The 26,353-nt window shown below is 52.6% G+C and overlaps 1 protein-coding gene across 4 annotated transcripts in view; it reads left to right on the top strand.

The window, feature by feature from the left end:
* Positions 1 to 21,475, top strand: part of XXYLT1 (xyloside xylosyltransferase 1) — a 40,312-nt gene extending 18,837 nt beyond the window's left edge. For all 4 annotated transcript variants that reach the window (XM_058031462.1, XM_058031459.1, XM_058031461.1 and 1 more), the window contains exons 3-4: positions 7,991 to 8,123; positions 20,327 to 21,475. In XM_058031462.1, coding sequence (XP_057887445.1) covers positions 7,991 to 8,123; positions 20,327 to 20,723 — 530 coding nt within the window. In that variant the 3' untranslated portion in view covers positions 20,724 to 21,475. The remainder of the gene's footprint in view (positions 1 to 7,990; positions 8,124 to 20,326) is intronic.
* Positions 21,476 to 26,353: the final 4,878 nt, after the last annotated feature.

Below are 26,353 nucleotides of genomic sequence, written 5' to 3'. Positions count from 1 at the left end.
GTTAAGCACAGAGGTACCAGGAAAGCACTCTGGGTACTGGAATAATGCCTCAACCAGTAACTGTCTTCTGCTAGTGGCCTTCTGGAAAGGAATGCTATCCCACAGGCAGCATCCTGAACACATTGTTGATTGCTTTTGTAGGGATGTGTGCATGAGGATTCAACGTTGCCTCTGCACTGTTTCAATCCACAGCATGGGATTGCCCAGGTTGGACTCTGTTTGCCTGTGGGGTGCCACGTGTGGTGTGTCCCCTCAACAGCACCCACGTGCAGAGCTGCACTGCACACATCCTGTGTCACACAGGGCATCAGAGGTCTCTGAGGTGGAGGGAGGTGGGGAGGCATCACTCCCCCTTCTTCCTCCTGTCAGCTGCAGAGCAATTCCTGGTGCAGAGGGCAGCTGCCCACAGAACTCAGCAAATCTCTGTAATAATTGTAATAAGTGAGCATTTGAAAGTGCGTCACTGCTGATCCTTTCCCGCTGGCTGAGCACTGCCACCACTGCTGAGCCCCCCCACATCAGGGAGTGCAGAGATGCAGCTCTTGGGAGGGAGAGGGCTGGGAGGAGAGTGCCCACATCCCACATGCTTCAGGCTTGATTGTGTGCTACCAACGGGGAGATGTTGGGAAAAGGCACAGAAAATTGGGGTCTGTGGCAGAGTCATGGGAGTTGGCCCCACAGCTCCCAAGGGATGCTGCAGTAGCTGAAGGATTTGGTTTCTGGCAAAAATGTTTCCATCTTTACAGGGATGGAGGGAGCGTTAATAGTTTCTGATGTGCTCTCATAACCTCCCTCCCTGCTTTGTGCCACAAGGACGTGAAAAACAGCCAGACTCCCTTCCCAGCCTGTCTCTGAGCTGCAAGCACTTATGTCAGGTCCTGTGATGGGAAGGGAAGACGCTGGAGTGATCATTTTGCGAGCAATAGGGATGGCTGTGCCAGCCATTGTTCCTTGCTGGGGTGAGCCTGTTGTGCTGAGAGAGCTGTTTTCATGATGCTTTTCAGGAGCAGGCAAGAGCAGACCTCTGAGTAAGCCCACCCCAGGTAAACACTGGAGGCTGTGGCCTTGTAGAGGAGTCCACATCTGCTGAGAGGAGCTGCTAGTCCCATCTGTGGGATTATGCCTGTGGGACATGCCTGTCCTGGCAGGAGAGCTCCTTGGCTCCAGCCCTGGTGTGCAGGAGGCACCAGGAAGGGCTGCTGTGATGAGGGGGACGTGGCTGCTGCTCAGCAAGTGCCTGGAAGTCTCCTGAGTGCTACATCACAGCACAGACCCCTTCCCTGTGGCACTGCTGCCTCTGGGGCTGACGTGGCCTGCAGCCCCCGGGGCAGTGTCACTTCTCATCATTTCCACTGCCTGCCCCTTGCTGCAGTGTCACCATCGATTATTTTTGGATGTCCTAGATCTGTCAGGCCAGGGCTGGCTGCTCCCCCCGCTCCCACGGAGCGCAGGGTCTCATCACCCAGTGCTGTGGTGGGTGCTGCCCTCCTGTGTCCCCATCCAGAGCAGCTGCCCCATTCCCAAAGGACTGGAAGCTGCTGGGGGTCACCCTGTGTTGATGCCAGGGCTGCTTTCCCCCACAGCCTCTCTCTGCTCTGCCATAGCTCATTAGAGTTTAGCAGGAAGAAACAAGGACAAAATCTGCCTGCAGCCCTTTCCCCCAGTGTGTGCAGTTCACTGGGATCTGAGCCCAGAAAATTTATTTTCCTGTGTCTCTTTTTGGTTTCCCTTTCCATCTCACCTGCTCATTACTTTACAGCTTTCCATCCACTCTTTTGTAATTTATAGCAACCTGGAATCAAACCTTATTTTGTCTGATTAAAAGATTTCCTGCTGCTCTTCCTCCAGCTCCAAAAAGTGTTTTCACACTCCTCCCCCAGCAGTAGCATGTATTAATACAAGGCAAACAGCATCTCCACCTCCATCCTGAAACCTATTGCATGCTTAGCCATGTTGCTGCCTTTGAGTCCAGGTAAGAGCCAAGGTGTTGAGTACTGCTAAATATGAGTCCCTCAGACCTTGATGGATTACAAGGGGACACTTGGATGCACAGGACAATTAATTTCCTGGAACAGAACACATCCATCTCCTGCAGAGTCGTCCCCTTCCCTCAGGAGATGGCTGTGGGGTGTGGAGCAAGGCAATCCAAGTGATGCTGCTGTCGGTACCTGGGAACATTGCTGCTGCTGCAGACCCCTGAGCTCACCCAGGTGCCTGCCCTGCGTGGGTGGTAGCAATGATTTGTCATCTATCTCTGGCAGACAGCCTAATTTTTTAATTAGCTGATAGGCTTATTAGCTGCTGTGCTTCAGCCACTGCTCTGCGCTGCTGGTGCCTAATCAGTGCTGCAGAAAGCTGGTTAGCAGCCAGGCTGCTGGGGCACATCACCCCTGCACTTCCCTGGAGCTCTGTGTGCAGGGAGGAGGCTGTTTGATGGGGAGGAGGCTGCTGGGCTGTCCCAAGGCATGGAGGGGACCCTTGGCTGCATGGCAGACAGCAGGACCTGTGTTGAGGCACACAGCTGGAAGGTAAGCTGCTCTGCACCTTGGCAAGCTGTGCTGGTGCAGGGCTTTGTAGCATCATCTTCTCTGGGGAGGGTGGGCTCTGGAGCAGCACCATGTCCTGGGAAGGGGGACTGCAGCCCCCCAGCTGCCAGCTCGGTGGCAGCAGGCTCTGAGGAGTGTGTTGTGCTTGCACACGTGCCTGTTTGCCCCTGCCTTGGCTGCTTCCTCTGGGCGAGGCTCTCTGGTGCTGCCGAGGTCAGCTGGGCAGGCAGCAGTGATTAATGCTGGGCACAGAGGGGAGGCTGTGTGTGGAGAAAACAAGGCCTGGCCAGGGGAGCACACAGCCAGAGAGGAAGCTGCTGACAGCAGCAGGGAGAGCAGCCAGGGGCAGCTGCCAGTGCAGGGGTGAGCCAAACCCAGGGAGCCTCTAATGAAGGGCAGGATGGAGAACCCAGCATGTTTGTGTAAATAAACTGTGTGCCTCCATACTGGGCTTGTTGAGGTGCTGGCATCCCTGCCTGGCACTGCAGCTGTTCTCGTGCCCTGCTGCAGCTGAGGCTTTTGGGGACAGCTGGCTGCTGCTGCTGGGCAGTACCCTCTGGGTTGCACGAGGACCTCTGGAGCCTGTCACCCACTCTGCATCCATGCTTGGCCATGGTGCTGGCTGGGGGAGTGGAGTTTTTCTTGGCCACACATCTCTCAGAGCAGTGAGGGCGGAGGGTTGTGGTTTCACAGCCAGCACAGGCAGCTTTGTGGATCCACGTGTTGCTCCTCAGGCACGCTGCCCGCTGCAGCTGCCGGCTGCTGCCCTGCTCCAGGACGTTTGTGGCCCAAGGCAGCCATCTAAAAGTCACTGCTGGTCCTTCACAACTCCTTCTTCCCTTGGGATCTTCTCCTGCCATGATGGGCACAGCTAAAAAACCTGACTAAAAAAACATTGCTCAAAGTGATTCAGAGAGGTGGAGGGGCAGCTGTCCAGGTGTGCCCAGCATTTGTAGACCAGTGATCCCCAGCCCTTCTGACTCCAACTCAGAGAGCTTTGGTTGCTTGGCTCTCTTCCTTCTGGTGGTCCAGTCAAGTGGTAAAACGAACAGCCACCCCCTGGCCCTTTGCCACAGCCCACTGCAGCTCTGCAACACCCAGAGCTGCAGCCAGCAGGGGACACTCCTGTCACTTGGCTGCACTGTGTCACCCGTGCTGGCTGCAGCTGCTGCTGGCCCTGCAGAAGATTCACTGAGCTGCTCTGCCTCCAGCAGCCCCCTGTCCCAGCCCTGTCCAGGCCACCACCCTGCACTGCCTCCTGAAGGATGGAGTTTGCAGGACTGGGAGGTGCTGGCTCTGTGGGAAAAGGCAAAGTGGTGTGCCTGGGTCACAGCTGGGGCAGCAATCCCAGCAATGCCCCTGTTGATCTGACCTCTTGAAGCACCTCTGGTCCCAAAAGTCACTGCTGTGATGCAGGGGAGGTCAAGGTGCTCCCACCTGATATGTGCCAGGTTAACCGTTGGCCTCGATGATCTTAAAGGTCTTTTCCAGTCTAAATAATTTCATGATTCTGTGTTGGAGGAGTCTCTCCTCGTTGGCATGAAGCTGCATGACATCACCAGAGCTCTGGCTAGGTCCACCAAAGCAGCTCACCTCCTCCCTGTGCCCCCTGCTGCCATTCATGATCCTGCCTGACATTTCTGGGAAGAGCAATTTCATAGAGTCTGACAATGGTTTGGGTTGGAAGGGACTCTGAAGTTCATCTGTGTCCAGCCCCCCTGCCATGGACAGGTGTGTCACTTGGTAAATCAGATTGCTCATCTAGACCAAGTTTGCTCCTAAGTGTCATTCCAGTGGTGGGGTGGCCTGGCCCACTGCATACCTGCTCTATCCCTGCTGTGCCCTGGGGCAGTTTTTGGGGTCCATTCTTCCTGGGAAGGGCTGTTAGACTTGCTGCAGAAGCTGCCTGCTACCACAGGGGCTCCTGGGTGCCTTTCAGAGCATCTAGACAAGCTGCTGTGCCCCTCAGTACACCAAAGGGGTGCCTATCTGTGTGCTGGGTGCTGGCAGAGAATGTGGGGCAGCAGGGCACAGGGACATGACCTCTGCCTGCCTCTGCCCCCTCACTGGATGAGGCTGTGGTGGGATGAGGCATGTGAACCTCTGGGCGGGGCTGGGGAGGTTTTGAGCCGAGCCTGGAGCACAGCCCTGCTGTAGCTGCTGATACAAGGCAGCAGTAAAAGATTACAAGCTTTAAATGGGGCCACCCTGTCCTATAAAGCTGTCACGGCTAATGGAGACCATCTCTGAATTGCACAGCTCCCCTCTCCATGCCGTGGCTGGAGGAGCTGGAGCTGAACAGAGAGGAGGGTTCTACACAGTGTGGCAAAGTTAGAAAACTCCCTGCTGGGCAGAACACTCAGCCTTTTCCCACATTTCCAGCTGGATCCCTGTGAGCAGCTTGTGCCTAAGAGAGCACGCGATCCCTCCGCCCCCACATGGCAGCCAGGACAAAGGCTCGGTGGAAGGGTAAGAGAGCATGACACATCAGAAATGTTAGTGCCTGGCCCCTTGCCAGGCCCAGGCAGAGAAATCATCTCAGCCATTAATCTGTGCATGCAAGCTGCATCTGGCAAAGTGATGCTTCGTGTCACCCATGCTCACTTACATCTCAGTGTTGCAGTTCATGCTTGCTTTAACAAAAAAAATTTAAAATTTAAAAAAATCAAAGGAAAAAAAGTACTTGGTGCTTTCTGGGTCTAATTTCTTGGTGAGTATTCTCTGTGGGAAGCACAGTGCACAGCATGGACCAGTGTGCTGGGGTGAGCCAAACATGGGAAGCCTCTAAGGAAGGGCAGGATGGAGAAGCCAGGGTGTGTGTAAATAAACTGTGTGTCTCCATGCTGGCCTCCTGTGGCACTGCCATCCCTGCCTGGCACTGCAGCTGTGCTCAGCTGGGGCTTCTGGGGACAGCTGGCTGGGCTACAGGGACCCTCCAGAGCTTTCACCCACTGAGGTGCTGGGGCAGGCAGGGTTGGGATTGGAGCTTCCTCCAAGCTCAGCTTTCGTTCTCCACTGTGATAAACTGCAGTTGTGTTCAGCTGTAATTTTACAGAACAATCGGATGACGTGGCTCACAGTTGATTTAATTGAAACCTGATGAGGCTGCTGTGCACCAGGGGGAGTGGTGCTGGGATGCCCTTGGGAATCCTATCCCCTCTTCCCAGTCTCTTGTAGGGCTCAGGCTCCCCACATTTCTCTGGAGCTGAGATTGTGCTGTAAGTCCAAGGTCTTCTTGTCCTGGAGTTTTGTGACCAGTCTGGGTATTCTCAAGTGTGGTAATGTTTTGGATTTGGGGGTTTGCCCCACTGAGGTTTGAGCCCCTGGGGAGGTTGGGTGCATGTGGGATACTTGTCTTGTTCCTCACTGCAGAAATCCTCTGCTCTGCTGATTCATATGCTTCAGTTGCATTGGCCATTTTTGAGGCAGTTCGGAAGGCTGGGGGAAATTGCTTTCAGGTCAAGACCTGCTTTAGCCTGTGGTGATTTACTGTGCCTGGGGTTTAAATCTCTGCAAACAGAGGATTATGGTGATGGTAAACACTAGGTAGGCCTGAGGATTGCCATACTGACAGCTGAAGGGAGCATGGCCTTTCGCTTTAGCAGATAGAGCATGATGGATGTTAAAAAAATAAATTGAGATACAGCCCGAGTTGTAGCTCAGATACTGTTTCTCCTTGATTTATGTTTCTGCTTGGGTGCTTTGCAGTGTAAGCAGTATATTTCTTGCTTAACCTCACAGGGCCTTTTTGCTCTCAAACGAGGACAATGTGGTAGGTATGACCAATTGCCAAGAGTCCTAGATTAGTGCAAGATCTGCAAAAAATTCAGAGCTGCTGTACAGCCCAGCATCTGCTTGAAACACAAACACCAAGAAATGAACACTTTGGAAAATGCAAAGCTGCACTCCTGTGCTGGGGGATAATTGCTGGTGCCTGGCTGCTCTCAGTGCCTCTGGGTCTCTAGTCCCTTGGTGGCTTTGGGGGCTGAAAACAGAGCCATTGCCTCCTGCTCTCAGCAGCCAGGAGTAGCCAGCAGCCTGTCCCAAGCACAACAAGGTGAAGGTATCAGGAACCATGGGTGCACTGCCCCAGCAACACCAGGCTGATGGGAAGCCCTGCCCATAGGCACAGCAGAAGGTGAGGGCAGGCAGGGCTTGTCCTCCTGCTTGCAGGTACTGGGCAGGAGGAAGGATGAAGGCTTGCTTTGCTAATTGCTCTGGAAGTGGTGGTGACAGGCAGGTCTAGCCTGCAGGGAGCTGTAAGGGCACCTGTGCATGATGAGTGGGACCAAAAGACTGACACAGCCTTACAATCCAATTACTGCTGAGTGCTAAGCAACCTGGCCAATTGGCTGGCTTTTATAACACATATAAGTAGAGGGGGCATTACATAATACCCTGGGGATGGCTCCACTCACAGTCCCTGAGAAGGGCTGAGCTGAGCTGGCCTGGCCAGAAGATGACCATGGCTTTGCTTGTTGCTGGATGATCCCATCTAATGGCTTGATCTCTTGTAGTGTCTGCACTTGCTGCGTTGCACTTGGCCTGCTGCAATCCATGCAGCATCCCCAGATCCACCTGGAATGAGCAGTCTTGTCAAGGCACATCTCCTGCACAAGCAGCATCTCCATCTTTCAGTCTTTCTCGTGCTGCAGAGGAGACTGGGACAAATTTGAGCAGGGGCCTGACCCTGTTAAGTACTTCAGGCCCAGCCTGGAGAATGATGTCCTCCAGCCTTTCCTTGCTCTTGATGTTTCACTGCAAGTGGAAGATGTTTCCATGTCTTTAGAACCCCCCCTTGCCTCTGAGAGGGTACCACCAGCAGTAACAGTGTTCCAGGCTGCTGCAGATCACCAGCAGTTCTGTGCAGGCACAGGGCTGTCACCTCTGTGGCCTCTTCCTCAGGGAAGCCCATGGCAAGCTGCTGGGAGCTAATGGGTTGGTGCAGGTGACACTGGAAGTGTCATGTGGTGAACTGATGCTGTCCATGATGGGAATTGCTTTGATATGTTGGGCCAGGATGGATGCTGTCTGGGATGGAGGTGGGAAACATTCATGGAGTTGGTAGCTGAAAGTAAACATGGAATTTTGCAGGGCTGGCACTACAGAAGCACTTCCAGAAATGGAGAAAGGCTAGGTTGAAGCTACCTCTTACTTTTATCAGTTATATGGAAAACCAGTCTTCTGGAAGGAAGGAGGGAGTGGATAGAGGCAGGGGGTCACCAGAAATGATTTCTGAAGTAAACACACAGTGGTAAATGATTCGTGATGGTTGAAGTTTGTTTGCTTCATGCAGAGGTTGCAGCTGGATTGTGTTAGATGTGAGTTGCCCATGGAGTAGACTGCACCAAATCCTCATTGGGTTCAGCTCCTCCAGTAGCTGGTGGTAATCACAGGTTACACTTTTGTCTTACATTGCTGACTTTTCCTCTTTGTGGTTTCAGAAATAACACGGATCATCCAGGTAGACTTGGACCTGAAGTACAAGACCAACATCCGAGAGCTGTTTGATGAGTTTGACAACTTCCCAGAGGGAGCAGTCATTGGGATTGCCAGAGAAATGCAGCCAGTGTACAGGTACAGCCCCCTCCCTGGGGGGAGCAGGGAGTGGGCAGCAGGTGGCTGGTGGCTTCTCTTCAACTCAGGTTGCTCTTTGGAAAAAAACCCAGAGAGCAGTGGTTTGTGGAGATGGATGGAGATGGTGGAGACCAGTCCACCATCCCTGCAGGGGGCCTTAATCTGAAACTTGTAAATTGATATGAGCAAACCATACAGTGTTGCTGTGGTTTGTTTGCTTGTTCTCACACACCATCACAAGACTTTCAGAGGCAAATTCTTGATCATCAGTGCCAAATCCATGCCTGGACTCCAGTACATCTAGAGTACACCATGTACATCATGTTTGCCCAGCCATGCCTGCTGAGGTGCTGTAGTTGTTTGCGTGTTGGCGCGCTGAAGTTTTGGCTGAGAGTATTGCAGAGAGTAGGGATTGAGTTTGGGCAGCAGTGAGGTTCTGGGTCCCTGGAGTGCACTTGCTGCTTCCCCCAGGGAAGGCTGAATGGGCAGCTCTTGCTCACCTGGGCTTGCAAGCATGAAGGTGGCCTCATGGTCCCTTGCTCTTCAGACCCTTGGTCCACAGCCACTGCCAACTGTGCTGGAAACCACTCACAAAGAGGTGGCTCAGTCCTTCCCACTCATAGGAAATAATGCAAATCACTCCACTGGTGGGATTCAGGGACACAGGGATGTTTCCATGTGCTTAGAGAAATTGGTTTTGTTTAGCTGTTGTTCTAAGGATGGACCTCAGGTTTTCTTTTAATCCAGGGTAGATCAGGTAATTATCCCAAGATGCCCTATTGAATCTCAGTCGAGCTGAGTTTGAGCATCTGAGATGGCTTGGCTAGATTTGCTAATCCTAATGGAAAAGTTCTTGGAGAAAGATAAAAAACCCTAAGAGGTCTGTATGTCTTTTCCTTCCCTGCTGGAATCCTACTTCCCTGCTGAGCCTCTTAGAACATGACCAGCAGCACTCTTGGGCACAGGCTGAGCTGCAAAGATCTGGACCAGCCTTTCTTGCTGCTTGTGCATCCAGATGAGAAGAGGGTAGAGACAGAAGTTCATCAACAGGGGATTGATGGTTGTAAGTCACTACCAATTGCTTCCTGGAAGCCTAAACCATATGACAGAGTGTGATTGCTCGAACTACAGAAGTCACCACTATTTCTGAGCTGGAAAAAGACATCTCTCTGTCTGTGGCATAGGTGTTGCCTCTCTCCTGATTTGTATACTCTTGGCAGGAAGAGCTGGCACTAGAGGAACACCGATGCTGAGGTCTTGTCTCCACAGGGTGACACCATGCTTGGAGAGTAGAGGGCTCCTGTATCTGCTTTGGGTGTCCTGACAGGATTTTGGTGCCCAGAATGGTAAATCCAGCCCCAGTTAATCATATGCAATTGTTAGAGCTTAAAAGGGGATGGAGGGAAGAGCCCCAGCCAAGAGTGGCTGCAGGCTGTGAGGCTGTGGCCTCGGTGGGCCCAGCAGGGCTGATCCCTGTCGTTAGTGGTGCTGGAACAGGGTAAATCAAGAACTTGTTTGTCTGCAATTAGTGAAGGGTGGAATCACTTTGTTTTTGTCTCTGCAGGGTTTTTCATTATTTCAGTGCATAACTAGGGAGTGGGGATGGTGATCTGCTGCCTGGATGTGGTTTGTGGGACTGGGTGTGCCTGGAAAGGACTGAATTAAGGTTTGAGGGGCTCCACTGGAGAGCCTTTCAGCATGGCAGGGGATCATGGGCTGAGCACTGAATACCTGACCCAAGCCATAGCTGTGTTCTCCCCCTCCTGCCGCCCGTGGTGGGGACAAACATGCCAAGCAATAATAGCCCTCACAGGCTGCATTTTTGGGCTGAACTTTCTGTTGTTGCAGTTTTGACATTCTGGGTCACTTTGGGCTATGTTGTGCTTTTCTTCTTGTGTTGTTTTGATCTTCATGTGAAAACAAGTTCTTGATCCTTCTTGTCGCCAGATCACCCGTTGTGGGGCGAGCTGTGCAAACTCCAGCCTGCCCTCCTGCCAAGCCCTGCACCCTGTGGGGCTCACACCTCACTGCTAAAAGGGTTTCCAGACTCAAACATGAGCTGACAAAGCATGGATGTCTTTGTAAAATAAAAATTCTTTACTATTTTTGTACTTTCAGAAAGATAAAAAACATATTGTAGGTGTGAAACAACAGGTGTCAGCTCCAGCCGCATTGTTTGCCATGTGTGCAGGCTGGAAGCCTCAGCTGGGGAAAGGGTTGTGGGGAGGGAGGAGGATTACAGGGTGATTGTGGGGTCTCTGTGTTGCCACTTATGTTTTCTTCACCATTTCACACAGCTCTCTGCAGCACTAGCATTGCCCCAAAGCATCAGAGGACTTGGGGTGAATTAGCAGAGCTGTCCTGAGCTTGCTCGTGGAGCTGTGGACTCGGTTCCCTGGGGCAGGGTAAGGCAGTGGCCAGAAAGGGTCTGGGTGCCACCTTTCCTGCTGTGTAGCAATGGGAAAGATGGATGGAGATCAATCCACCATCTCTATCAGCTGCCCATTGGCTGCCTGGCTATGGGCTGCACTTTGTAGGCACAGGTTGGGGCTGCAGAAGGCTCAGGCTGCTGCACTGGTGCAATGAGCAGTGCTGGGCACAGACAGACATTCCAGGAAATGGAGGAGTAAGAGAACAGCGAATCGGAAACATCCCGGAGCCTGTCTGCATATCCTGAAGGTAGGGGAAACCTCCAGACAGCAAAACAGGATGGCACGGGAGTGTTTCCACTCGCTTGACTCATGCTGAAACAATGCCCGGCCACTGTTTGTCTTGGACAAACACATTTCTCTGAGCAACAGGATCTCCCGGCCCTCCTGCTAGGCCAGTGCTGGGATTTAACTGTTCCAGTCTGTGTCTGGTGTCCTTTGGGGCCACTCAGGGTGAACTGGAGTGGCCTGTGGAGAGCAGTAGCTCCTGCTGAAGCTGGACATGGATTGCTCTGCAGTGTCTGGCAGGGAGTCCTGGATGCAGAGGGGGAGGTGGCAGGAGCCCATGTCATGTGCAGGAAGTGATCTGAGGTCCGAGGCCACCAGCATCACATCAGGTTTCCGTCTCTCCAGCCGCAGCAGGGAAAAGAGGCACCCTGTCCGTGGGTCAGGCATGTTGTCCTTCCTGTGGCTGTTGGATCCAGTGTGGGACATGGGCTACAGTCAACACCTCTGTGGACGGGGCTACAGGCAGAACTTCATCCCACAAGAAGGTGCCACTGTGGTGAGGTTGTTGAGGACACTGGTACTGTGCAGTAGGCTCCTAGATGCCTCTGAGCTTTCTATGGCAGCACTGGATTTGTCCTGCCAGGCTGCTGTTTGAATATTGGCCTGCAGAAGAGCCTCTTCCCAGGCTGGCTTATGCCTGCTCACGTGTCTGCCTGCAGAGGGTTCACATTGTGGCTAAGATCAGGAGCTGTGGCTTCAGTAGAAGTGATTTTGATGTAAAGATTAGACTCTGCATCTAAAGTTTGCATCATCCAAAAGGTTTTCCATGCAAGGAGGTGCTTCTTCAGAGTCATAACCTTAATTAAAAGTCCTGTTGTCCCCTGCAGCATTTCAGCTGCTCATTTGTGCTGGCCAATCCTGCTCACCAGGCTACATAGAGTGAGTGATAATGGTCTGTATAAGTATTTATGTTGCACTGAGCCTTCCGTGCCACATCTTGGTCAAATTGAGACGTCCAGGCTCTCTGGTGCTCTTGAGCCCTGCTAAGAAACCTGCAGAGAAACTTTGCAGATGCAGCCTGCATGGGAGCGACCAGATGGGCAGCAGGGCACTGTCCTTGGGGGTGTGTGGGTACATGCCTGACCCTGCAGAGCAGCTCAGCCGTGCTCTCAGCAGTGCAGCTGTGCCATGGCTGGTGATGGAAGCATGGCCTGCTGCCCCTTAGCCTGCTGGCAGGTGTGAGCACTGGGGCTGCACCTGGGGCATAGCAGGGTCTCCATCAGGGCATGACAATGGCATCCTCACACCAGTGCAGCCCAGACCTACCTGTTCCTCCCTGCCAGCCTGGCTTGGCTCAGCACCTGTTCCCAGACGCATGAACTCAGTGCTGCCAGGTGCCAAAGGGATAGGATTCCTCATTTCAAAACAGCCCTGTGGTTGAGAGGATCAGGGTGAGGAAATACTGTGGCACTCCCCAAAATGTCCTGAAAGCTCTCAGATTACCGAAGGCAGAGCTTAAGCCCCATTCTTCCTGTGTTTCCTGGTTCTAGACCGGTCGGGTCACACTGGTGGCACGTGAGAGGAAGCAGAGCAGTGGTACTGATTGCACAGCTGCCCTCAGCAGCCTCAGCCTGACCCCGTGTGCCAGGCCGTGCTCCCTGCTCCCATTCCCATCCCAGCCTCTTCTCTGCCTAAGCACTGCTGCTGCTGGCACTGCCAGTGGCAGTGGCCTCTGGGTGCCCACAGTGTGCCAGCACCACCTGGGGCCCTCAGAACTGCCCCCATCATGCTCCCTTTGGAGGTCTCCTTGGGAGGAATGGTCTGCTGGCAACAGGGAGGACTTAACCCACAGATCCTCAGATGAGTGCTTTTACCCCTTCCAGGTAGAAGGAAGATACCTGCTGTGAAGGTGGGCCTCAGGAGAAATCCCAGAGCTTCACAGGTCCAGGAATGCACACAGCTGGGGCTGGAAGGGTGGCTGCGGCTTCCACTTCTGCTATTTGGTGAGATCTTTACTACTGTGCCCTGTGTCAAGAAGCTAATTAAAGCTTGAGGCATCTTGGGAATCCACAGTGTTGGAAATGATGTTTGTCCAGTAGGAAAGGATATCTACATCAAAGGGGCAGCTACAGACTACAAAGGGCTGACACTTGGGTCCCTGTGTGGCTGCAAGGCCATTCGCCTTTGCCTCTGCCTAAAACCTGGGAAGAACTCAAACAGGACATTATTTTGTAGAAAGGAAAGGCTTTGTTTCTGCTTGTGATCATGTGGGAGCTGCTGTAAGTGTGCTGTGTGCTCAGTGACATGTGTTTTGTTTGTTTGAGAGCTGCTGAAATAAGCCAGAGAAGCCCATTAGTGGGTGGAAGCAGGGCTGCAGCTCCGGCCGCGGCGCTTGCAGTGCTGGGTGTTTGTGGGAGCTCAGCGGCACTGGCGCTAAGTCACTTTGTCAGATGTTGGAAGAGGAAAGGAGTTATCCTGGGCTGGAAGCAGGCTAATGCTAAATCCATAACCAGACCAGGCTGTCAGAGAGTCTGGGCTGAGACGGTACATTCTGTACCTTCTCTTGGGATCTAAAAAAACCCCAAAGTACGGCTGACAGCTGCGAGCAAGGAGCAGCTGGATTTTCCCTGGCGGAGGCAGCAGTGGTGGTTGTAAGATGTAACACTGCAGGTGGGCTGCTGCCTGCAATGGAGCTTTCCAGAACTGGAGATAACCATCTCCAGCAGGCAGGTCCTCCTGTCTGAGTTTTCCTGGTTTTGTGGACTTTTCATGCAGGCAGGTGGCCCTGACTTGGAGACTTCACTTTTTCCCAAGGGCTTTTGCCCTGAGGAAGCAGGGAGCTGGCTTCCACAAAAGGTTCTGTTCCCCAGGCCCCTCAGGAGTAAAGGCAGGAGAATTTATGCCTGCCATTTGTGCCATTGTGATGTCAATGCTGCCTGCCCACAGTCCTGCAAGCCCCAAACCCTGTGCACTTTGGATTTTAAACCATTTCAAGACTTTGACTTGATTTGTAACAAGTGCTGCTGTTCGATGCATGGGGAAAACGGTTCTAGGAATTGGTTTGGCAGTGGCTGACAAGAAGCAGCCAAAATTACAGAACAAACAGAACCTGCAAGGAACTGGAAGAAGAATTAATTTGAAGAATTCAGTTTTACCTCTGATTTAAAAAATTATCCAACAAGGTAAAGGGTTGTGTTGTTTACAGCTGTGAATATCATTAATATGTGAGATCTGTCCAATTTATTCCCACTATGATTCAAACTTGAAATGCCATTTAAAAACAATGTATAAATTGGATGAAATCTGACAAACACAACTGTGCATTGATTAGCACAAATAGTAATTATATTAAGCAGCAGGTGAGCTTCTGTGAAGGGAGAGCTTCTGTGAAGCATCTCCCCTGTTCCCAAGAGTTCCATTGGCAGGCAAGGGTGTCCCAGAGAAGGCAGCCTGTGCTTCCAAGGCACGCAAGAGAACACTGCCAGAGCAGAATTTATTCACAGTTGTTAATAGAAATCTGCTCTTTTAGCAATAATTAGGGCCACAGTGCTCTACAGTGTCCCTGTGGATGGGTTGCCCCCCTTCCTGTACTGGTACTGATAGAAGATGGTCTGACACGCACAGGTCATTGCTCTGCACTGCCACCAGTGCTGTTTGCTCTATAGATGGAAGGAAACTGCTGTGACCCAGACAGGGATTTATGGTCCCACCTGTATTTGGAGGATGATTTTAGCACTGGCATGGGGTGTACAAATGTTTGATGGCGAGGAAGGGCCACCCTTGAAAATCTGTCCCAAAGAAAGGTTTTGTTCACAAGTTGTGTTCACAAGTTGTCATTTGTCATCCATTTAAGAGTTCCCACTTTTGGACTAAGTCCATACAGAAATGTCATCAGTGAGAATCAATTTGCTGCTCTAAATACAGGCCTTTTAAAAGTTTGGCATGTTGGCTGGGCTGTGGTAGGGACCAGCACTGTACAGACATAATTTGTGCATTACGTGAGACTTTTATTAAGGAATTACTGATGTCCTCATTGAAGAGCTCAGTCTGTTGCTTCATCAGTATTTTCCATGGGGTGGCTGGAGGTCTTGCCTGAGCTGGACCTTTACCCTGAACCCATCAGAGAAGGGTAAGGTGGTCCTGCTGTGCACACCAGCACATCCTGCCCTTTGTCCCAGGATGGAAATTGGCATTGTTTTGCCCCAGGATGGAAATTGGCATTGTTTTGCCCCAGGTTGACATTTTCCCCTGCAGGGCAAGGGGTATTGCTGTGTTGGTGATGCCACTGCACATCACTGGGTACATGATGCTCCTGAGAAGCGTGGAGCTGGGATTTCCTGGATTGCACAAGCTGTTCAGCCTCAGCTCAGGTGCTGTGGCATGGGCTGGTACTGAACCTGCTGCCCTGGCTCTTTAAGGGGTTTAGCAATTGCACATGGAAAATAAGCAATTAGCAACAAGGGCTGCTTTGTTGTGAAGCCGCTGAGCTCACCAGGCCGAGGTCCAGCTGCCAGGGCAGGAGGAGGGAGCTGGGTTGGATGCTGCCCCGGGTGGTTGCCTCCCTTTGTGTGGCAAAAACTTGGAAGGGCTCACCTCCATTGCTTCATTGCTGCAATGTCTTCTGGAGGTGGGAGGAGAGGGAGGAAGGGGAGCTGGCCTTTTCCTGCAGGGTAATCTCAGCTGAACACAGTGATGGTAAGGATCTGACAGCTGCTTGCCCCAGTGAGGATTAGCCAAGAGGAGAAGGGTGCAGGGAGGTTTCTTGGCTGTGCTCTTACTTTGTGCTAAGGATGAAGTGGGAAAGCCACCATCACCCCCTGAATGGACCAGGCCATCATTCCCATCACTCTCCCCTCCCCACTGCCCACACCCTCCCCTCCAGGCAGGAACGAAGCTGCTATCAGGGTTCTCCCCTTTGCTCTCTCCCATTTCAAGCACATCCCCTGTCCCCATCAGGACGCTGCATACTTCACATGGGGGTTCCCTTCCCATCTGCCTCTTTGAGCAGCCCTGTGGGGCCCCGCAGGTCCCAGGCACCACCAGGTGGGCAGCTCAGCCAGGGATTGCTTGGTGGGACCACAGCCAGGTGCTGTGTCCTCCTGCCACCCTGGGGGAGTCCTGGCAGCACACAGAGCAGGGAGCAAGGTGCACTTGTGCCTCACTGCTCATTGCACAGCAGCAGTAGTGTTTGCCAGCTGGGTAAGTGCCTGCAGCTGGGGATAACGCCGGCAGCCATCCGTGTTCTGGCTCAGGAACTGAACAGCATATTTGGAGGTACGAGAGCGTGCGCTTGTTTTAGTTGGCGTTTGGGCTGGCAGGGCTGCTGTCGGAGTGGCTCAGAGAGGGATGGCTGGCAGCACGTGCTTCCCTTCTGCTCCAGGAGCCTCATGCCTGGCTCAAGAATGGGGCTCAAGGTCCCCTGACCCCTGTGAGAGAGGCTTGCTGACAAAGGGCATCCTCAAGGTGCTGGCCTGCTGCTGCTGCCCATCCTGCTCTCCCCGACAGCTGCCCAAACTCTGGCAGCGCTTGGCGAGAGGTAGGAGCAAATCAGTGAGCTCCACAAGGAGCTGACTCTTTCTGGGATGCTTATTACATCCAGACTCTTGCAAATTCCCTATTTTTGTGGCTTTGTTCCATGACTGTTGGTTTGTTTTCCCTTTGGTGAGGGAGAGGTCATGCAGCTGCATAGGCTCATGCAGTGCACACTGACTGCACCCTGCAACCTTCCAGGAGCATCTTCTAACCACAGGCACCCTGGGTTTGGCCTGGCATCTCATTTCACTTCATGTCATTTTGACTTGGTTCCTTGATTCCCCATATGCCTGTGGGAGGAGGCATTCCTGGAGATGTGGATTCATGGGGAAGGTGCACATCCTCAGCAGCAAGCCAAGTGGCAGCTGCACAGCTGGTGTGGCAGGGTTGTAGCCTCTTGAACATCAGATGGGGACAGGCACACAAGCCCAGTCTACTGCTTGTGGGGCAAGTGCTTTGAGCTTGCTGCTGGTCTCCCAGCTGGCAGTAACCCCTGCATCTTGCCTTTCCTGCCAGCTCAGGCACCCAGCTGCTTTACCAGAGGTTTCCATCTTATCCCATTAAGTTGTCTCATAACCCAGAGCTGAAGTAAATGAGTGGAAGTTCACAGATTTGAACAAAGTTTTTCCTCCGCTTGTTTGTCCCTTGCTGTGGAGAAGGCCCTGCAGAGTACAGCTGGTGTTGGAGTGGTCCCTCCTGGCCTGGCAGCTGTCCCCAGTGAAGGTGTTTGGAAGGGTGTGATGGCAGCTTTGTGAGCTGGGGCTCGTGACCGCCGGGCTGCGAGGCAGGGGAGGCGCGGCCGCGGCGCCCTGTGCTGGGCCAGCAAGGGAAGTCCTGCTGGAAGCAGCATTTTTTATCTGGGCTGCCTGGGCCTGCCGTTTGAATGCTTGGAAATGCTCTTCTCCAGATGTTTCCTAGCACACACTGCCTCTGTTTATAAACAGCTCCTCAAAGCAAAGCCTGCTGGGGCTGCAGGCGGGCGCTAGCGGCAGGCCCCGCACGGCTCCCCTGCACCATGGCACGGGGTCTGGGGCCACAGGTCACCTCTGTCCCCTCCCATCTAGATGGGTTAGAGCAGTTAACAAAAGCCCCAAATGCCTCCTCTTCCTTTCTCCTCCCTTTCTCCTGGCTAACAGCTTCCTGCTCCATTGCATCCTGGTGGGGCTGCCTTCCTGCCCAGGCTTTTGCTGCTGGGGGCACAGAGAGGAGGGCACACTGCCCTGCCTGAGCTGCCTGTTCCCAGGGAGGTCCCAGCCACTCCAGGGGCTTGGGTCAGGGAGACATTTCCATTGCCTCCAGCTGGGGTTCAGTTCCTTGATGATTATCTCGAGGGCACATCCTGGCAGCAAGCTCTTCCAGCCCCTGGAGTTTTGCCTCTATGTTTTGCCAAAATTTGAGGTGAGTGCCAAGGGGGGATGTGAGGCAGGACAGAGTGGAGTGGGTACAGGCTGTGTCAGGTGTTTGGCTGGTTGTTGTTCTTTTCCAGCCCCATCTCCTCTGAAGAAAACAATGCTCTTATAATCGTCACTCCTTCCACTTCTAACTGGGTGGAGGTGCCTTTCAGCCATGCTCTTCTCTGTCCTGGCAGGACAGAGACCAAAACCTGCTTGAAAGACAAAAGCCAAGAAAAATCCTGTCTAAACAGCTGCTGCCAGTGGCCCTGCCAGGATACCTTTCCCTTGGTTGGCCTGAACTCAGCAGTGGCAAGGCTGTTGTGCTCAGCTGTGAGCAGGATCCCAAACCATGGGCACTGCAGAGCCACCTGCAGCTCATCACATCCTGGATGTCACCTCAGCATCGCTGCCTGCGGATGGCCCTGCCCTCTCTGCCAGCCCCACACCCCGCACATGGATGGGGGAGGACAGCCCTGTCACAGCCAGTGCTGGGAGGAAGGGCTGAACAATTGCTGCTTGTCAGGCTATCTCCTCTTCCTGTAGAAAAGGGCACATTATCAGCCATCCACAAGTCATCTGGGGAGCAGCACTGCTGAAAAACTGAGTGATGTTATACAGATTTGCTTTAGCCCCACCATGGCCTGGCAATGCCAAGGGCCTGGGTGCAATTTTTTTGTCCTGGCTGCTTGCAGTGGCTGTAATCTTGTCCCTTAGCTTGAGCAGCATGTGTTTGGAGGTAAGAATGTGAAAGGAATCAGCTTCACTGCTGTGGAGCTGGAAATGTGCTCCCCTCTGTGGCACTGCTCACACTCTCCCTCCTGTCAGCTTCCAACATAATGGTCTGGGCAGGGGGATGGCTTTCTTGGCACTGCCTGGGAGAAGCAGAGAGCAGAGGATGCAGAGGTGGGCTTGAGCCACTCCCTGGATCTGAACACTTCAGAAGGCTGATTGGTGCATGGCTGGGCTTCGCAGGGTGAGCTTCCCTGTGATGCTGCATGGAGAGTGTTTTGCCTCCCTTTTCTAAGGAGCAACCCATCCATGAGTTGTCTTTGCCTGTCCTCAAGACACAGCTGCTCTTTGCAGAGGCAGAGCCCTTTATCCTTTCCCCACCCTATAGATCCAATGAGCACTGCTGCCCATGAGCTCTGATGAGGCAGCCTGTCCTCCACTCCCCTTCCCTAGGACTGCTTCAAGACTGAGCCCTCCTTCCATGGAAAAGTGGCACTGGGAAAAACCCTTTCTGTTCTGAATCAGGTGGAATAGAGTGGTGTAAAGACCTTTAATGAAGTGGGAAATATCTGTGCTTTAATGGAAAGTTTTAAGGAAGTGATGCTGCTTGATGCTTGTGGTTCTCCAGATCAGGAAGTAAAAAAGATATTCACAGTTGACATCATTAACAGATCCACATTTCTGCTGAGAAAAAAAAAATAGGAAAAAAAAATAGATACCATTTCTGCTGGAATAATTCTGCTGGTAATGGTGTTATCCTGACTGTCACCTTGGCCAGTCTCACTGTGCTGCGACCCAGATCACAGGCCAGAAGGATGGATTTGATAGTCTGATGCCTGAGCAAGAGCCTGTGGGAGCTCAACATGGCTTCTTAGAAGAAAAATTTAAATTTAAATGTTTACAGTGGAGAGCATTGCCTCTGGAGCTGTCCCAGGGGCAAATGTCCCTGCACGTTCTTACATCTGAGGGAGTTCAGCTTCAGCTTCCAAGCATGGGACCACTTTAAACATTTGGGTGTTAAATCTACCCAGTTCTTGTTGCCTTGAGCTGCATGGAGACTTGGGTGGTGTCTGACAGGTTTGAAGAGGATCCAGTGGCAGGCTTGCCTTATTCTTTCTAACAGTGTTTCTCCTTGACATTTTCACAGCAAGGTGTAAAAGTTCCTTCTGTAACTTCATGTTAAGTGTGAGGGCTGGAAGGAGAGGACAGTGCTGGCAGTCCTGGGCTGTGAGACAGTGGTGGGGTCATGGGTTCCTGCTGCCCTCCTCTGACACAACAGGCTCAGACTGCTGTCAGGTGCTCAGCTTTGCAGCAGAGGATGCTGTTTGAGGGAAGAAGACTTTCAGACTGAATGGGAGCAGTTTTGGAGGGCAGATCCAGCTGCTTGGGGAATAGCATGGGATTAATTCAATTCCTGCAAGTAGCCAGGATGGTGAGGTATGTTCTCTGACACAGGACTGAGGAAGGAGCCAAAGAAATTTCTGGGCTGCTTGCTTAGTAATTGAAATTAGGACACTTGTGGTGGTTCACCCAAGGCACTGGGGATGTGGTTTTGTCTCTCTGCACAGCCGTGTGAGCAGTCACACGATCCTGTGTCCACTTGATTCACTAGAATGATGCTGGTACAAACAAAGGAGGCTTTGGGAGATGGTAAAGCAGTGTGGTTTGAAGTCTGGTCAATATCCTGTGCAGGGGGATGGAGAGAAAGGAGGCCTGTGAAGCACTGGCTGTTCTGAGAGGCTGGGTGTCTCCAGACAGAAGACAAGCATGGTGAGATCCCTTGGGTGGGTGGTAGATCCTTGCTGTGATCCAGACCTGCCCAGACTTGAGGTGGCTGCTCTTCAGGCTGCCCTCCCTGACATCCCTGTGCCTGTTCTTCCTCTCTTTCCAGGCACACCTTCTGGCAGTATCGCCGTGAGAACCCCCAAACCAAAGTGGGGGAGCCCCCTCCTGATGGGCTGCCAGGCTTCAACAGTGGTGTCCTGCTCCTGAACCTGGAAGCCATGAGGCAATCCAAGCTCTACAACCAGCTGCTGGAGCCCACCATGGTGCAGAAGCTGACAGAGAAGTACCACTTCAAGGGCCACCTTGGGGACCAGGATTTCTTCACTATGGTGGGGATGGAGCATCCAGAGCTTTTCCATGTGCTTGACTGCACGTGGAACCGGCAGCTGTGCACGTGGTGGAGGGACCATGGATACAGTGATGTGTTTGACCAGTACTTCCGGTGTGAGGGGCAGGTCAGAATTTACCATGGCAACTGCAACACCCCCATCCCTGAAGACTGAGGCACCCACTGTCCCCAGGGGCAGCTCTGACTGCAGCAGGGCCATAGTGGCTGCACTAACAGTCCCTCAGGAAGGGTGACCAGCTCTGATCCAGCATAACCCAGGGGAATCTAGGGATCCCAAGAGCATTCAATATCCCACTGCCTGTAGCCTCACCCTCCAAGAGGAAGGGCAGTTCAGTTGTTGGAACAGGACCTCCACAGCCACTGTATCCAGGGCTCGGCTCCTGACTCTGCTTGGCCAAGTCCATGGTGCCCATCTGGTGCCCATCTGTGCCTCAACTGCTGGGGCATGGGAACTGCCTAGGGACCATCAGAGACCGCTGCTTTTGCACTGGGCAGGGCCCAGCTCCCTGGGTGCTGTGCAGCTTTGCCTTGTCTGATGGTCAGCAGGGGTGCCCAGTGGGCAGCTGGGTTTCATTTGTCATTCCTTGGTGGCCCATTTCTGCACCTCATGCAGAGAGTTGGTCTGGTCCCTCTGGAGAGCAGACACTGTCCTCAGGTCATCTTCCTTTTGAAGCATTCCAGAAAGGTGAGAGGGCTTTAAAGACTGAAAAGCTGCTTTAAATTGGGTTACTTACAAACAAAAATTGACTGCTAGATAAGCTTTAAAGCCTTCTGTCGGTTCTTCTGAGCAATAAAAGCTTTACTGCCCTATGTTGTCCTAGAAGTGTTCAGTGACTGTGTAGCAATAGTTTCATTTTTCTAGTTTTGCCTTTAACCTTTTATACAAGAATAAAGCTGCAGATATCAGATACGCTTGGCTGTTTTTCTGCGGCACAACTGAAGTCCTGTGCAACAGGAGGTTTCCTGCACTTATCATGTGTAAAAAGTAGCTGATGTGTATCTGCTGGGCAGTTGAGTGTGGTGGCCCACATAGCTTATCCCACATCTGTCCCATGTGAGTAATGCAAATAAACAAGCTGGATTTTTAAAGATCATCACCACCATAGCCAGGGTTGGTTTGGAGGGAGCTGGGAGCTGCCTGTGCTATGAATGAGTGAGCTTCAGGCTGAGCATGCTGTTCCTTGAATAAATGCTGCCTCAGTGAGCCTGGCTGGCTGCACAGGTCTGTGTCAGGGACGTGCACAGCTCACTAACCATCTCCAGCCCATGGCTCATTAACATTAACCACCTCCAGCCCAGCCCAGCTTGTTTCACACTCTGTGTGTGCATCTGTGTAATGTGCATGTGCAAGAGAGGCGTGGGGAGGTGATTGTGTCTTAGCCTGATAACAGAACACACCATATATGTGGCAGGAGTGTCCTGGGCTCCTTCCCCCGTGCCCATGAATGAACTCACTGGGGAAAAGGCTCTCCTCCCTCAAACTGATATGCAGAGACAACAGGCTGTGGTATGGGCTGCATCCTGAGCCCTGCCCTCTCTGATGTGTTGAATCAATCCATTTCCAAATAGCACAAAACCTTGTCTTCAAGTATTTTCTCATCCCCAGGGAAGGAACAGCAAAGAGGTGATTAAACCATGCTGCCTTGCCTTGCGTGGTGAGGTTGGATCACCTTGTTTTGCAGCCAAGTCATGCACCCTGAAGGATGAGGAGCATTACTGGTGTTTACTGGTCAGGGCACACTAGGGGCACCAGTGACATGGGGTTTCACATGCCAGGGCAGGACCTTGCCATCAGTTTGGAAAGGGCCATGCTGGAAATACAGGCCAGGCTGCTTGTGTCACCAGCACTGGGGAGGGGTGGGGTGATGAGCAAACATGGCTTTTACTGGGTACTGAGCAGCTCGGGGGTGGCTGTGGGTGTCAGGGCTGGCCCAAAGGACCATGATGGGTGCTGCAGGGTGACACCTTGGGAGACAGGGCTGTGTGGGGCCAGGTGCCCTCCCTGCCCCACTGCCATCCCTGCAGCTGGGCCAGGCATTGTGCTCTCTACCTGCAGCCAGGGGATGCTCTCTGTAGGGTTAGGAGCGCTTCTCCCTCACTGTGGAGTCCCAGAGTGTTTGTGGGGGAACACCTGCATGTGGCCACTATCGCCCCAGGCTGAAACCTTTTGCTTAGGAGTTTTTCCAAAAATCAATTCCTTTTTTTTTTTTTTTTGGTTCAAAATCAGAGTCCACTGGGGAACTCACTGCGGGTTTTTTTCAGCTAGGAAAAGCGTAGTTAAATGAAACGTTTAATTGAGCTTTATTGGTTTTTTCCCAGGCAGCAGAGAGAGCCCCGAGGCCCAGCTCCCCTCACAGCGCCGCCGGCCCCGGGCCCTGAGGGAGCGCGGCGGGCAGCGAGGGCCGCACCGTGCTATTTATAGAGCCCGCACGTAGCCTAGCCGTGCTCGCTGTGTAATTATCTCCCCTTCATGCCCTGCTGATTGCAGGCGCTAATGAGCTCAGCTCAGAGAGGCCGTGGCAGCCTGGGCTGACTCGTGCAGCCTTTGGGAGGGTGCTGCCCCCGGCTGTGCTGTAGGGCAGGAGCAGAGCTTGCTGTGTGTCCCTTAGGGCACCGCCTGCCCAGGAGCCCTCATCCCCACAGGCACAGATTCCCGCACTACGTGCCCAGTCAGCTGCATTTCCCTCAGTTCCTGAAGAATGGGGACTCTCCTTCCCAACCCTTCTTGGCCCTCTTGCACTCTCCTGCTGCAGCCCATCCTCAGACAGGTGTTGCTCCAGGCCCACACATTCTGACCTGAGCATCCTCTGTGATGCTGCCCCAAGGCCAGGACAGCCAGCACTTAGCAGCTGCCAGTACAATCATGGTGAAATATGCCCCAAAACCATCAAACAGCACCAGTTTGCCCCTGGGCACTGGGGATTTGCTGTGGTGACCCTGCAGCAGCAGCAGCACAGGACTGACAGGCAGCTCCTCACCTCCAGAGGGCTGGCACCGTGTCCTTGGGCCATCACTGTTCCCCTGCCTAGCAAAGGACATCTGCAGACTCCAGAGCCTGCTCATGGTCTGGCTGGAGCGCTTCTGGACATGCAGCAGGCTAAAGGCAGCCCTTGGTGAGTGGCAAGTGTGGGCACACTGCTGTGACACACAGCAGTGGGGGGACACAGCTGTGGGGAGCGGGAGAGCAGTCCCACCTGCACTGGCTGGTGGCAAGGGATGGGGCACAAAGTGTTGGAGCCCATGGGAGGGCTGCAGTGGGCCCGGCAGGGTCTCTGCAAGGATATGGTGGGCTTTATCCTCAGGTTACTCAGCCCAGAGCTCCTCCATGACAGATTCCTGCTCCTTGTCTTCTCACCTGCTGGCTCACAGCTAAGTGCTGCTCATGTCAAGATCCCCATGTTTTTCCAGGGTGGAAAAGGAGATGGGAGAGCAAGGGGGTCTCCTTTGTAGAAGACTGGGCTTTGGAAAATATCTCTTTAGCTTAAGCTTTAGGGGGAAATTCAATTTCTATGTCACTCAGCATTCATGAGAAGTTACGTGTACAGAAAACAGTATTTATGATTTTCTGCCCAGCTTTGCTTCCAGCCCTGTCCTGGAGCTGCATGAGATTTTTGCTCTCCTCTCCTGTGTTTCGTAACACCATCAGTGTTTATTCTCTTACTCATTTGTACTTCTTTCCCATTTGAAATAATCAATTGTTAGTATAAACTCACCTAGGGAGCAATTAGTGTGAGCCTAACCCAAACAGGCGCTGGGGTGCTCCATTAAGGAATATCCCCGCCCTCCCTCTCCACGGATCCCAGAGGATACAGTATTTACTTTTCAGCTCTGCTATTCAAACTGAGCGCACTTCGGTCAGCGTGCCAAGAATAACACAAAGCCTAACAACGGGCTGCAGCGCTAAGATGGAGTTCCTGACTTTACAAACCAAAAAAATAAAAAGCCAACCTATTATTTTGCCTTTGCTGAGAAATGCCTGGCAGCAGCAGAGCAGGCAGGCGCCAGAACCACCCCTCTGCCTTCAACAGAGCCATGGGCAGCGTGAAATCTGTCCTGAGGGACACAGAAAAAGGCAAAAAAGAAAAGAGCAGTAAGCCTGGGACACGGGTCAGCAACTGCCTGCATTTCCTTTTAATGCAGATTTTATTAGCGTGCTGCAATGTTTTGGGAGCGTTTCCTCAAAAGCTTTGCAGAGCCTTGAGGGACACATTCCCCAGCACCTGTAGATATTTCAGCCAGGTTTTCAGTAGCTCTATTTCTGACCATCACAAGCCTCTGCAGATTTCATTGCTAATTGCAAAGAAATTGCTGCCCGGTCCTGTAGCCTTTTCATTGCCAGCAGGGTTTGCTTTGTCCAGTTCTCCTCTGGAAATTATTTATTCACTAATCAGCTGCTAACCAGGGAAGCACTCGGAGCAAATTACCTTCCTGAGGTATTTCATAGGCATTAGCTGCATTGTACCAAAAGTCTCAGTGTTAATTTAGACAGTTTGCCTACCTGAAGAAAAAGCTGTAACAAAGCAGAGCCTGAGCCACAGGTCTGGACGTGCAGGAAGCTTTGGCATTGCCCACCATTGCTCAGCCATTTGTGGGGTGTTCCTGAGAGCCAGATGTGGTTTTTTGTGGGGCAGATTTTGCTGTTGTGGCAGGTAGAAAACGATGCCCTGGGGTTCCAACTCCCCTCAGAACAGATGGGCACCTTTGAGCTCTTTCTCCTGGCTCATTCCTGATGGATTTGGCACCATGCAGCCCTGGCAGGGTGCTTGTCCTGGTGTCAGTCTTCTCCAGCACAGCTCCAGTGCCAGCTTCTCCTCCTGCTCCTGGTCAGCCATCGTTTAGCAGCAATTTGTGACCCTGCTGGGGACAATCCTGAAGCTGTGCAAGCCACAGGCTGCCAGCAGAGCCCTGTTCTCAGAAGGCACTGCATGAACTGTCTCCATTTACCACCTACAGACCTCTTGCTCTTAGTGCATTTTGCAGCTGATGAAATGTTTGTGGCCTTTGTCACAACACATCCCCTCCTTGGAGCTGGTCAGGATAAACAGATACCTTCAGGTCCTAAGGACAGGATCAGTTTAGGGAATAAATCACTTCTGGATGCCCTGTGGCACATGGGGCTCTAGGCAATGTGTCAGGGAAAAATAGGTGCATTTTTTTCCCTACATGCTTTTTCCTTTCAAACTCATTTCTTTTCTGTGCTGGAGGACTTCTCTGGCTACCTTGGGAACACAGCAAAGACATCTCCTTCCAACATAATCAGCTGAGCTCAAGGGAGAAGGGATTTTTATACAGAATTCTTAAAAACACCAGCAGCAGTAGGGAAAAAAAGGAATGGCATGTGAGATTGGGCCCCTCAGCTGTGGAATGGGGAGCTGGCCAGGTAAAGGATGCTCAGCTGACCTGACAGGTCCTATGGTCCTGCAATAGAAACCATTATCTGGAAAATAGGGTATAATGGTGACATGGCAGAACCTGCCACTGATGCTGAGCTGTTCAGGAGAGGGAAATGTGGAGCCTGTGTGAAGAAAATGTGGCTGATATGGAGCAGTAGGTAATAAAATGGGAAGAAAAATCATCACTGGTAGATGCTGGGTAGTGCACATTTAGAAGGGCATAACCCAAGGGGACAGAGAAGAGCTGAGGTGAGCAGGAAGGTGATCTGGGATGCAGCACGTCCCCCAGTTCCCCTCCTTGCTGAAGCCAAGCACCATGCTGGGAGGGAGAGCAGGCTGGGATCTCCCTGCTTGCTGCTCATGCCAAGCCCTCAGTGGGCTCACCAGGAGC

The sequence above is a fragment of the Melospiza georgiana genome, chromosome 10, assembly GCF_028018845.1.
Source record: "Melospiza georgiana isolate bMelGeo1 chromosome 10, bMelGeo1.pri, whole genome shotgun sequence".
Classification (NCBI taxonomy): domain Eukaryota; kingdom Metazoa; phylum Chordata; class Aves; order Passeriformes; family Passerellidae; genus Melospiza; species Melospiza georgiana.
This window is presented reverse-complemented; position numbering and strand designations above follow the sequence as displayed.